Raw genomic sequence first — 12188 nt, forward strand, 5'->3', positions numbered from 1 at the left:
CAATAAGATCTCTTCCCCTAATAGGGAATTGTTTGGAGACATAAAATATACAGAAAGCAAGAGAGGAAAAATATGTATAGGTTCACTTCTTATTTCCTTAAAATTAAAAAAAAATCAATGAAAATGTGTTCAGAGCTAGAAAAAAAATATTTTTTAGGGCCAACTTGTGTACCTGGAAATTACTGTGCTAAATGGAGAGTCCAAATTTCCTGGAAAGATTTGATGCAATTTGTTTTACTCTGCCTACTTTTGCCTGCATCATTAGCCATGATTAGTGGATTTTAAGCTTTTATTTTGCAATGTATCATTTTTTAAAGCAAAAGTCTCAGACACACATTATATTAAACAGATCCAAGTGGAGTATCTCTGGTTGAAGGGGCCCAGGGCCCAGAACACCTCACAAGGTATATCCTCCACCTGCCCCACCTTGTGGCACAATGCAGACCCTCCCCTGGAAGCATGTAATAGCCCTACATACTAACTTTACTATTGCCTTCCTTTCAGTCATTGGAAACAGAATTGAAGAAGCTTCAAAACTCTATTCAAGAAAGCACACAGAATTTTGATGACCATCTGAAAAAACTCTTTGAAAAGAGAGTCAAAGCAGAGATGGTTGTGAATCAGGTAAATAAAAGCTAAATTTATACAATTTTAAAAGACCAGAGCCTTTCCCTGCATGCACTGGGCCCTTTTTTCCTCTCTGGTCTCATCTTCTGCCCCCTGCCCCATCACTTCCCACACTTCTTTTTCTGGTGCCTTGAGAACACCCAGTACCCAGTACTCTACTTCCTCAAGACTCCACTAGAAATAATCTCTACCAACTTCTTTGACTCCTGGATGGTATCTATTCAGCTTTCAGATCCCAGCTTAAAACTCAGTTTCTCAGGTGAGATTATATCTTCCTATTATATGCTGTTCTTTTCCTCTCTACCACGTGTTGCAGCTGAATTTTAATGTATGTGAGATTATTTTTAATATTTCCAAGACTATAAGTTCTATAAAGGAAAGGAGAAAGTCTGTCTCAAGGGCTTGTTTCATAGTATAAAGATACTCCAAAAAGTTTATGGAAAAAATGGAATTAAAAGTTAAGTTTATTTTAGTTAAAAAATATTTGAAATTCATGCATACTTTTTCATAATACACATATTTCATGAACTTTTTGAAAATACCTCCTCATATAGGTTTAGTGAATGAATAAGCCTCATGCCTAAAAGGTCATATATATAAAAAATCCAGCTTAATTTTATCCAGCAGTAGGAATATAAATGAAGTATGAAGTCACTAGAAACAAGAAGATGAAGGAATGATGCCTTTAAATTCTGAGGCTAAATTACTTCTCAAATTGGAAGACACACCCAGTCAAACTATTGATTGAGTTTAAGAAAAAATAATGGCATTTTGGAAAATATAAGGTCTCTTTCCAAAATTTACATGCACTCATTCTTGGAAAGCTATTGAAAGATGTGTTTCACCAAGGCATATGGTCAACCAAAAAGATGATGCAATGGTGGAAAGTTAGGAAGGGAACCTCTGGGACAAAGGCTGTGTCCTCAGGGTTCCAACAGGAATGGTAAATTTGAAGAGTGACATTTAATAGAATTTAATGAAAGGACAGAGTTAGGGAAAACAACAAAGAATGTTGAAACAATAGGAGGCCAATCGCAGTTTCCATAGCTCACAAGGCAAGGGAAGAAACCTGCTCCCAGAAACCAGTACAACATGTAGCCATGGGCAGGAGCTGCTTCTTGAGAGTTGCTGCCATTGATTGAATGCAACTATGGTCTGGCGGGGAATGTGGTATCTGAATATAATGAGAGTGAGGGGGGAGATGGGCAATGAGTGCTCCAGGATTAGTCATGATAACACGAAGTGGAAGCAATCCAGTGTCTAACAGGTATGAGTGGATGAACAAAATATGGTTTATTTATAAAACAGAATTTTACTCAGCATTAAGAAAAACAAAGCACTAATACATGCTACAACATGGGTGAACCATGAAAAATAGGCTGAGTGAAAGAAGCTAGATACCCAAGACCACAAGTTCTATGATATGTCCAGAATGGGCACATCTACAGAAACAGAATGTAGATGAGTGTTTGCTTTGAGGGGATGGAGAAGGCTACTGGAAAGTGTGGGGGGAAATAGGAAATGACTGGGAAAGGGCTTCTTTTCAGAGTCATGAAATGTTCTAAAATTATGGTGAACATATGAAAATATATGAAAGTATGAGAACATATGAAAGCATATGAGAACATATGAAAAACCATTGAAATACATACTCTGAATTGCATGACAAGTGCATTTTATATTGACAAAGCTATTTTTTAAAAATACTTCGAATATTTTGTCATACAAGATAATGAGGAAACTATGAGACTACTGGGTAAGATCAGAAGGACTCAGGAGCTAACCTCCAACACCTCCGCTAAAAAGATAATTTAAGATGCAAAATATTGTAATAATTGCAATTAACTGAAACCTATCAAGTTTATTTAAATTCATGAATATGTGATATTTTGAAAAGAAAAATGCCTATCAGTCAGCAGTTTATCATCTAAACACTAATAAAAGGAATGCATCAAGTATACTTTATACTTTCTTTCCTATACAAACTGTACCACTGCGTAATCAATAGTTGATAAGAAGAAGCAAATATTTATAAAAGTGTTTAACTTAATAAGTGAAAATGGAAAATAGAAATAAATTTGTCACTATTTTACAGCTCTCAATGGATTAATGGGCCTGGGCATTGTATATGTACAGCTGCAAACATCACAGAATGAAACACAGCCAGATAGTAAGGTTCTCCTGCCCAAGAACACAGTTTTATCCCGGGATCAACCCTGGGTGTCATCAGGCCTCTGGATTAGCTCCTGGTTTTCAGGGATCCCCAAGGCTGAAGGAGCCTGACAGCTCTGCCATGCATATGCAGTCAGTAAAGCACAGACTAGGCAGAACCGTGAGGTGACTGATGATCACAAATAAATGAGAGAAAGCAAGGAATGGAAGGGAACATGAAAATTACAAAAGATGTAAAGACATGACAACATTTCTTTTTTAATGAACAAGTTATACAGTTCCTAGGTGTACACACTTGGGTAACAAAACTACAAAGATGCGGGCCAGCGCCATGGTTCACTTGGTTAATCCTCCGCCTGCGGTACCAGTATCCCATATGGGCGCCGGGTTCTAGTCCCGGTTGCTCCTCTTCCAGTCCAGCTCTCTGCTGTGGCCCAGGAGAGCAGTGGAGGAGCCCAAGTGCTTGGGCTCCTGTACCCACATGGGAGACCAGGAAGAAGCACCCAGCTCCTGGCTTCGGATCGGTGGCAGCCATTTGGGGAGTGAACCAATGGAAGGAAGACCTTTCTCTCCGTCTCTCTCTCACTGTCTACTCTACCTGTCAACAACAACAACAAAAACTACAAAGAAACACAAGGAAATTATTACTGTAAAAATCAGGACAGTGGTTAGTATTAGAGTTGAGATTTTGATGGGGACACCTAGAAGAAATTTCTGTGGTGGCAAAGTTTTCCTGCTTGAATTATGTGGTGATAACAAGAGTGTTTCCCATTATAGTTCTTTAAACTACATGTTCATGTTAAGTATTTTATGTATCTGTACTTTACCTTATAGTGAAATGATGAAAAAGGTAAAATAACTGAACAATTAAGAGTCTACCCATAGACTACTCTATTTTAAAAAGATTTCTCATACTTCTATGCCGTAAACTTGATTGATCAGTGCTGAGTCTGTAACTGGTAACAGAAAATTCTTCTCAGGTGAGAACACAGATCATTTCTCACACCAACTCCTTTTTGATTTTTTAAAATATTTCCACAGGAGGAATTGAAAATAAGTAACCTTGTTTTCTCTTTGCTGTTGGATGAAGAATTAAGCTACAGAGAAACATTCTTGAACAACTATCTCACCAGGAAACAGGAGGAGAAAGTAAGCGTGCAGTCTGAGCGTGGGTGGTAGCAGTGGCATCAGGCAAGGCATGATTTTATATTTTGGCAGGATTGGAATTTGTGTCACAACATTCCTTTCCTATGCTTTAGGAGTTGCACTCTGGCATCTTGCTGAGGTTTCTGTCCCTATCACTTGAACTTCTTGGCTGGAAAGCAGCACCAGTTAGGCTGACAAGTGGCCAGCATCCTTCTGGGAGGGAGGGGAAAATAGGGAGGTGAGACACGTGATGGCATTACTGTGGTTTCTCTCCCACTTGTGTGGTGTCACATACCTGAATGTAAGTGCTGACAGATGAGCTCCTTATTAAACAACGGTGACTTGATCAGCCCTTGCCCTGACTGTTGATGAACAACTTAATACGTTATCCCTCTTAGTATTTTTTTTCGTTTGTTCTAATTAATACTTTTGGTTGAATACTGTAATCAATACACAATTCTTCTTAAGTACTGAAACTTAACTGAAAAGTGAAGGCTGTTAAATATAAGAGTGGGAATAAGAGAGGGAAGAGATGTGCAATTCGGGACATGCTCAAGCTGACTTACCTCAAACGGTAGAGTTAGAAACATACCAGGGGATTCGAATTCAATCCCATCGAGGTGGCATGTACCAATGCCATCTCACTAGTCCCAGTGATCAATTTCTGTTCACAATTGATCATAATGATAGGACTAAGAACCAAAGGGATCACATAAACAAGAATAGTGTCTGCAAATACTAGCTGATAGAATCAAAAAGGGAGAGAAGATCCAACATGGGAAGTGAGATACTCAGCAGACCCATAGAATGGCAAATGTCCTAACAGCACTCTGGCCTCATAATCAGCCCTTAAGGCATGCGGATCCGGCTGAAATGCCCATGAGAGTATTTCAGGCATGGAAAGCCAAGACACTCTGACAAAAAAAAAAAAAAAATGACCTAAATGAAAGATCTCCGTGAGTGAGATCCCAGTGGAAAGAACAGGTTATCCAAGAAGGAGGTACCTTTCTCTGAAGGGAGGAGAGAACTTCCACTCTGACTACGACCTTGTCTAAATATGATCAGAGTCAGTGAACTCAAAAGGCTTCCATAGCCTTGGCAACTCATGACAAGAGCCTAGGGTGATTACTGATGCCATAAACAGGAGTGTCAATTTGTTAAGTCAACAACAGGAGTCACTGTGTACTAACTCCTCATGTAGGATCTCTGTCCTTAATGTGCTGTACATTGTGATTTAATGCTATAACTAATACTCAAACAGTATTTTTCACTTTGTGTTTCTATGTGGGTGCAAACTGATGAAATCTTTACTTAATATATGCTAAACTGATCTGTATATAAAGAGAATTGAAAATGAATCTTGATGTGAATGGAAGGGAGAGGGAGTGGGAAAGGGGAGGGTTGTGGGTGGGAGGGAAGTTATGGGGGGGGAAGCCATTGTAATCCATAAGCTGTACTTTGGAAATTTATATTCGTTAAATAAAAGTTAAAAAAATTAAAAAATTTATAAAGAAAAGAGGCTTACTAACTCATGTACTCACGTTTTGGATGCTAAAATTCCAAATGGCATGGCACAGGGTCTTGCAAGTGTACCCTTGTAGATGCATCACCTGGCCAATAGCCATGGGTGGGAACAAGGGGTCACATCTCAGCTAGGAAGCCAGAGATACTGGGTGGGGCTACACTCAGGCTTTTATAACAAGAGAACTAACTAGGCTGCCATAAAAAATACCTTAATCCTTTTCTAGGGTGTACCCCCAATTTACCAAAAGACCTCCCACCCAGCCCCACCTCTTAAAGGTTCCACCTCCCAACACTGCCACACTGAAGACCACACTTCTAGCACAGGGACCCTTGAGTATGAAATACTACATCCATACCATAACATCACGCCAAAGGAGAATAAGCAGAGACCATCCAAAGTTTGGCATAGCAACGAATCAGCCATCATCACCTACTTATGGCAGAGACTCAAAGGAACAAAGAAATGGGAAAGCTTTCTAATAACAAAAAAGTGGACTTAAGATATGCCTTGGTTGGAAGTTGGAGGCAAACCAGTTAGAAGGAGGGCAACCCATATGGTTGCTTTAGTGGGGGGTATCTGGCTCTCTCTGTATGGTTCTACGTTGGGAATGGGGGCAAGAGTTTCAGAAGCTGGCAGGTAGTGGCCAAGTCCTGACCACTCGGGAGTGCCCGGGTTGTGGCTTAGCCTTCATGCTGGTTACTGCTGAAGGGCGAGGTTGCGGTTCTGTTTTCCCATGTAGTCCATTTGCTGTACACATGTTCAGTCTCTCAGGAGCCAAGTCCATGTGACTCCCCATGGAGTGGAGCCTGTTCGCTTTCATTATCCACACCACCCTGCCAGGAGTGCATCGTGCTCTGGACAAACTTGCGCATTCATACACAAAGCTGGCTGTACTTAGAGACAGGTGTCTGGGTGATGTTCTCTCTGAGCCTTATCGGTTCACTTTCTTTTGTAAGTGTTTTATTTTAAGGTGTTTTTTTTTTTTTTTTTTTTTTTTTTTTTTTTTTTTTTTTTTTTTTACTTAATGAATACAAATTTCTTATGTACAGCTTTTAGGAATATAGTGTTTGTGCCGGCGCCATGGCTCAATAGGTTAATCCTCCACCTGAGGTACTGGCACCCCAGGTTCTAGTCCCAGTCGGGGCGCCGGATTCTGTCCCAGTTGCTCCTCTTCCAGTCCAGCTCTCTGCTGTGGCCCAGGAGTGCAGTAGAAGATGGCCCAAGTCCTTGGACCCTGCACCCACATGGAGACCAGGAGAAGCACCTGGCTCCTGGCTTCAGATCAGCATGGTGCGCCGGCCGCAGCGGCCATTGCGGGGTGAACCAACGGAAAAAGGAAGACCTTTCTCTCTGTCTTTCTCTCTCACTGTCCACTCTGCCTGTCCAAAAAAAAAAATATATATATATATATAGTGTTTGTAAATGTTTTCTGTAATGAATATTTTACTGAAACATTCATCAGGTACTAGGAAAGTCCCTGTTCTAAAGTTTCCCCAATTTTTCTGTTTATTGTGAAAAGTTTCAAGTTCTGATCAACCTTTCCTGGTGTTCTTACAGAGCCAGGCTTCAGAAGCCATCCGGAAAGCCAGAGAAGAACTGGATATGTGCAAGGAGCACTACGACAACCTGCTGGCAGAGGACAAGGTGAGGGTCACTGTCTCACATACCCAACCAGGCAGTAGGTTTGTTGCTGCCTGAACTTGGGGAGGATTCAAGGGAATATGAGTTTTAACTTCCTCATAGATTTTCCTCCTGTAGTTCTGAGTTATGGATGAACCTCGTTCAGTGCCACAGTATGCTACTGAAAATCCCTAAGTAAAATGAATTTTTATACATCTATTTGCTTTAAGTTTTCTCTTACACAAAAATTAGGAGACCATCCAGCGTTTAGGGCTTTTCAGCCTTCAGGTTGCAGACCCCGTTGTTAGTCATAAAATCAACCAGCTGTTTTATAATGGAAAACAATAGGAGAGACCGGCATAGAGAAGATGGATGGAATGGAAAATAACAGGTTGGAGTACCCTGAGTGTTTTGGGAAACTGGCTGATTTGTAAGACCCCTCATATGAAATAACATTTTTAATACAGTGAGGTGATACCTATCAAAACAAATCTTTGCACAGTGAGAGGTCACTAACAACTCTTCTGTAGTATATGTAAAGTACGTTTTCCTAGAGTTTTCAAAGGTTACGGTCAGTATTTTGTATGAGACCTGTGAACAGAGTTGCAATCCCAGCAGTGACACGTTTGTCCTTAGGTTCTAGATCGCAGCTTTAAAAAGGAATTTTCCGAGATCCCCAGCCATCAAGTGGACATACTCTACAAACTTTTTAAACGCCGTCCAAGGTTGGTTTCTCCTGTGCTCTTTTGTTTCTGAGTAGGAAAAGGTTTGTAAATGAAGAGGAGTGTTACTTGATTTCAACTTCTTGTTCTCAAGTAAATGGAAGTATTCAGGGTTATATTCTCTTCTTATAGGTGAAAACGTGAAAACGTTAGTCTTGGTCATAATTTGGTATTTTTTGAGATTATGCTTATATTTTAAGATAGGAAATTAAGTATAATGATTTATTTTCATTATTTAAAAATAGGGAATCAGATGTTGAACATAGTGATTAAAGTGCTGCTTGGAGTGTCAGCTCATACCCTGTGTATGACTGCATTTCACTCCCAGTTCCAGCTGCCTGCTGATGTGCACTCTGGAGCGTGGCAGGTGATGGCTTAATTACTTGGATCCCTATCACCCACATGGAAAACCTGGACTGAGTTTTTGGCTACCGGCTTCACCTGGCCTAGCCTTGGCAGTGGTGGGCATTGGGGAGTGAACCAGCAGATGGAAGATCTCTGTCTGTCTCTCTGCCTTTCAAATAAATAAGATAAAAAATAGTTAAGTATCCACGTAAGCATAGTATCATTGTAGGTTCTATTTTCTACATGAAAGGAATTCCTCTTAAGTACAGATGGCTTCAGATTTGTAAGCAGTATTTCTCAAAATGTGTCTCAACAAATTTTAGCCCTTTATGGTACGAATTGGATTTACACAAAGTAAGCTCCTAGAACTAAGTAAGTCTGGGGGGAAGCCAGGTTAAAAAACAAACTAAAAGGATGTGCAGCTTCTGTGTCTCAGACCTTCTCAGGACTTGTGGCCTTTTGAATCTCTAAGTATAAGAATGGAAGAAGCAGGTATTTTTTCAAATTTGTTTGACCACAAATCACTTTTCCTGAAGAATCTCATGTGACTGTGCTCAAGACAAAGTTTGAAAAATACCAGTTTAGGAGCCAGTACTGTGGCTTAGTGGGTTAAAGACCTGGCCTGCAGCACCCACATCCCATATGGGCACCAGTTCGAGTCCTAGCTGTTCGCTTCCAATCCAGCTCCCTGCTAATGGGCCTGGGAAGGCAGTGGAAGACCACCCAAGTACCTGGGCCTCTGTACCATGTGGGAGACCTGGAAGAAGCTCCTGGCTCCTGGCTTTAGCCCAGCTCAGTCCTGGCTGTTGTGGCCATTTGGGTAGTAAACCAGTGGGTAGATCTCTCTGTCTCTCCTCTCTCTTTCTCTAACTCTGTCTTTCAAACAAGTAAATAAATCTTTTAAAAAATAGAAAAGAAAAATGCCAGTTTAAATGGCTGAAAAAATTATCAAAAAATTTCAAAAATATCTGTTATTCTGAGAGTATAAAAAGAATTAGATTTTTGTTGATTTCCAACATTGTAAATTCACATTTTCATAATTTTTGATCCAATGTAATTTAGAAATCATGGAGTTTGTCACAAAGGTGTAGGTTAATTTGTGTCTGAAGTACAATCTCATTTTCTCACCTTTGAAAGGTTATGTGCAACCTTGAGTATTTAACCTAAAACATGCTCTTGTCTTAAGAGTGAGTTATAATAAGCCCAAGCACATATCTTTCCCTGTGAATAAAGACTTGTGAGCTACTAAATATTAGGAGGCAGCAGTGGGAAGCGCACAAGCTTTGTTGTCAAACAGAATCAGCTTTAAATCCCGACTCCACCATCTGTCAACCCATGGACTTGGGCTGGTATCTTGTCTGAGAGCCCAGCTTTGCTCCTCCGGAGAACGGGACTGACTGATAGTATTAAGCTCACCACGCACATTTCAGCAGTTAGTGCCCGGCCAAAATTTTGCACCCTTCTTCCCTACCCAGCCATCTCCCAGGAAAACAAAAGTAATCTAGAAGTGCAGGAGGAAAGAGACGATGCCCCAGCTTCACATACATCTAAACATATTTAGTGCCTGCCCACCTCCCAGTAGGGGACCAGCACAGGAGGTGTGAAGCTGACGCAGGAACACTCCCTTCTCCCCAGCGCTTGTTTGCCTGCCTACATGGACGGAGATGTTGCCCAGCGCAAGTCAAGCTGCCAGAGCTGCCAACAGGGATGTGTGTGGTCAGCCAGGGTCGTATCTGGGGAATCTAGAGAGTATGAAAAAGGACAAAGTATGTGCCTTTGTCTTGGGAATAGTCCACCCACCAACCCTCGAAAGTCAAAAGATAGTGCTGTACAACATGTTGTGCCTAGGCTGAGGGTCTTATTTAACAGTGATGTTTGTTTGTTTTTTTTTTTTTTTTTTTTTTTTTTTTTTGATAGGCAGAGTGGACAGTGAGAGAGAGAGACAGAGAGAGAAAGGTCTTCCTTTGCCGCTGGTTCACCCTCCAATGGCCGCCGCTGCAGCCAGCGCACCGCGCTGATCCTGGCAGGAGCCAGGAGCCAGGTGCTTTTCCTGGTCTCCCATGGGGTGCAGGGCCCAAGCACCTGGGCCATCCTCCACTGCACTCCCTGGCCATAGCAGAGAGCTGGCCTGGAAGAGGGGCAACCGGGACAGAATCCGGTGCCCCGACCGGGACTAGAACCCGGTGTGCCGGCGCCGCAAGGTGGAGGATTAGCCTATTGAGCCACGGCGCCGGCCCAACAGTGATGTTTTTTTGTGAGAAGGGACAGGCTGATGGGCTTTTCTTGGTAAAAACAGGATTCACAAACAGAAGCCTCATTCAGATACAGCCAGTATCGTCCCTTTTGGAGAACGACCAGGATCTGCCAAGTTGAATAAGGAACACTTAGCCCAGTTAATGAAAGCCATGGATGAGTTGGACAATATTACTAACATGCCAGAAGGCTTGGACCCCTTGGTCTGGGATCATTTCTGCATAACAAGACGAGCAAAAGTGGAAAATGAACAGAAGGTATATAATAACAATTTAATTTAATTTGTTTTTAGTGTACTATTATAGAATATATAGTTTATGTTGGTCAATACATCTAGAAAAGCTCATTATTTAGGTTTTCCTCATAAGGTAGTAGTTGATAATGTAATAAAATAATGAAATAGAATGTTGATTTTGGTGCTATTGAGAGCTAAGAATAGTCTTGTGCTTATAGTCCCATGTGGTCCAAAATACTGGCTAATAGCCCATTGTTGTTATTCTGTACTTGAAATAAATGTGACCAGTCCTGATTGAGATGGGATGTCAGTGGAAAAGACACAAAAACTTAGAAGATTTAATATGAATAAAACTGGAAAATATCAGTAATATTTATATAAAATAGATTACAGGTTGAAATAATAATATTTCACATATATCAGTAAAATTGAGTTTATCAGTTTCATTACACTTTCTGTAGTGTAGCTACTACAAAACTTAAAATTACATACACGTTTCACTTTGTTTCTCTTGGACATCGCTTTTGTAGATGGCCTTATTTGCACAGATTAGAATTATATGTAGCTCAGCAGAACTATTCTAATATTCCTAGAATAGAAAAAACGCAGCAAAGGGTAAGAATTTGAGAGTGTATGTATTTGGAAAAACACCCATTTTTCTCTGTTGTTTATTAATCACTCTCTGCCTTACTTCCCCTATATCCTCTAAATTCAGTGCCGCATGTATCAGGCTGGTCTGTTTTTGTTAAAGTATCTGTGATCTTTGTAAATTCATCAGAAGTGACCAGAGAAAATTTTAAAATGAGATTCAAGAAAAATCCTAGTTTCCTGCATACTTGATTTTCAGCAATTTATAAAATGTAATGTAATATAATTCTTCAGATCATGTATAGAATGTAACATGTAAGCTTTAGATACATAAAAGCAGGAATTTAAACTATAATTAATCTCTTAGAAAGATGGGCTTGTGAAGATCTTGTAACAGCAAAATTAAAAGATTTATGTTTTCTAACCTTGAAACTGCCTGGGTTCTGAGCTGTTTGTGGTTCGATCTGTTTAGGTGAAGCAGAAAGCAGCTGGCTTAGTGGAAATGGCAGCTTTCCTCCGGAGAAGAGTGGAGGATGATGAGAGGGTGCAACAGGATATCGAGAGGGTGTTCCACGAACTCGTTCTGTAATTTGAACCTTTCATTCACGCTGGGCTGTGCCCTGGTGGGAGGGGGAGGATGTCCGCTGACCAGCTGGCAGCTCGTACAGATGTAGCTGCATCGGGCCAGCACTGGGCTTTGGAATTTCTGTTTGAAACAGTGCAGTTCGTGAGGTAAGAACTTGGTTCAGGATGGAACTTTGCACATGCTCCATTTCTCTTATTACAAATAAGCAGGTTTTAGAAAAAGAATTTTTTTTTTTAAGATTTGCCCCTTCCATGAAAAAATAAGAATGTGTTTCTGCCTGAAAGTCCTTCTGAGTCAAGTCCCATCCACTGGCAGCTTGGAAAATTAAAGAGGTTTCCCAGCAGTTCCCACCTGGGCTCCCTCCAGCCA

The 12188-nt window shown here is 40.7% G+C and overlaps 1 protein-coding gene across 8 annotated transcripts in view; it reads left to right on the top strand.

Moving 5' to 3' along the window:
• CFAP43 (cilia and flagella associated protein 43) overlaps positions 1 to 12188 on the top strand; it is a 128501-nt gene that overhangs the window by 103812 nt on the left and 12501 nt on the right. For 7 of the 8 annotated variants that reach the window (XM_089314343.1, XM_089314347.1, XM_070057270.2 and 4 more), the window contains 6 exons: positions 505 to 624; positions 3841 to 3948; positions 7028 to 7114; positions 7727 to 7815; positions 10454 to 10667; positions 11706 to 11818. In XM_089314343.1, the coding sequence (XP_089170469.1) occupies positions 505 to 624; positions 3841 to 3948; positions 7028 to 7114; positions 7727 to 7815; positions 10454 to 10667; positions 11706 to 11818 (731 nt within the window). The remainder of the gene's footprint in view (positions 1 to 504; positions 625 to 3840; positions 3949 to 7027; positions 7115 to 7726; positions 7816 to 10453; positions 10668 to 11705; positions 11819 to 12188) is intronic. The other variant, XM_070057269.2, reaches the window with a different exon arrangement.

The sequence above is a fragment of the Oryctolagus cuniculus genome, chromosome 15 (genome assembly GCF_051225735.1).
Source record: "Oryctolagus cuniculus isolate XC-2025 breed Fujian yellow rabbit chromosome 15, ASM5122573v1, whole genome shotgun sequence".
NCBI classification, from domain to species: Eukaryota; Metazoa; Chordata; class Mammalia; order Lagomorpha; family Leporidae; genus Oryctolagus; species Oryctolagus cuniculus.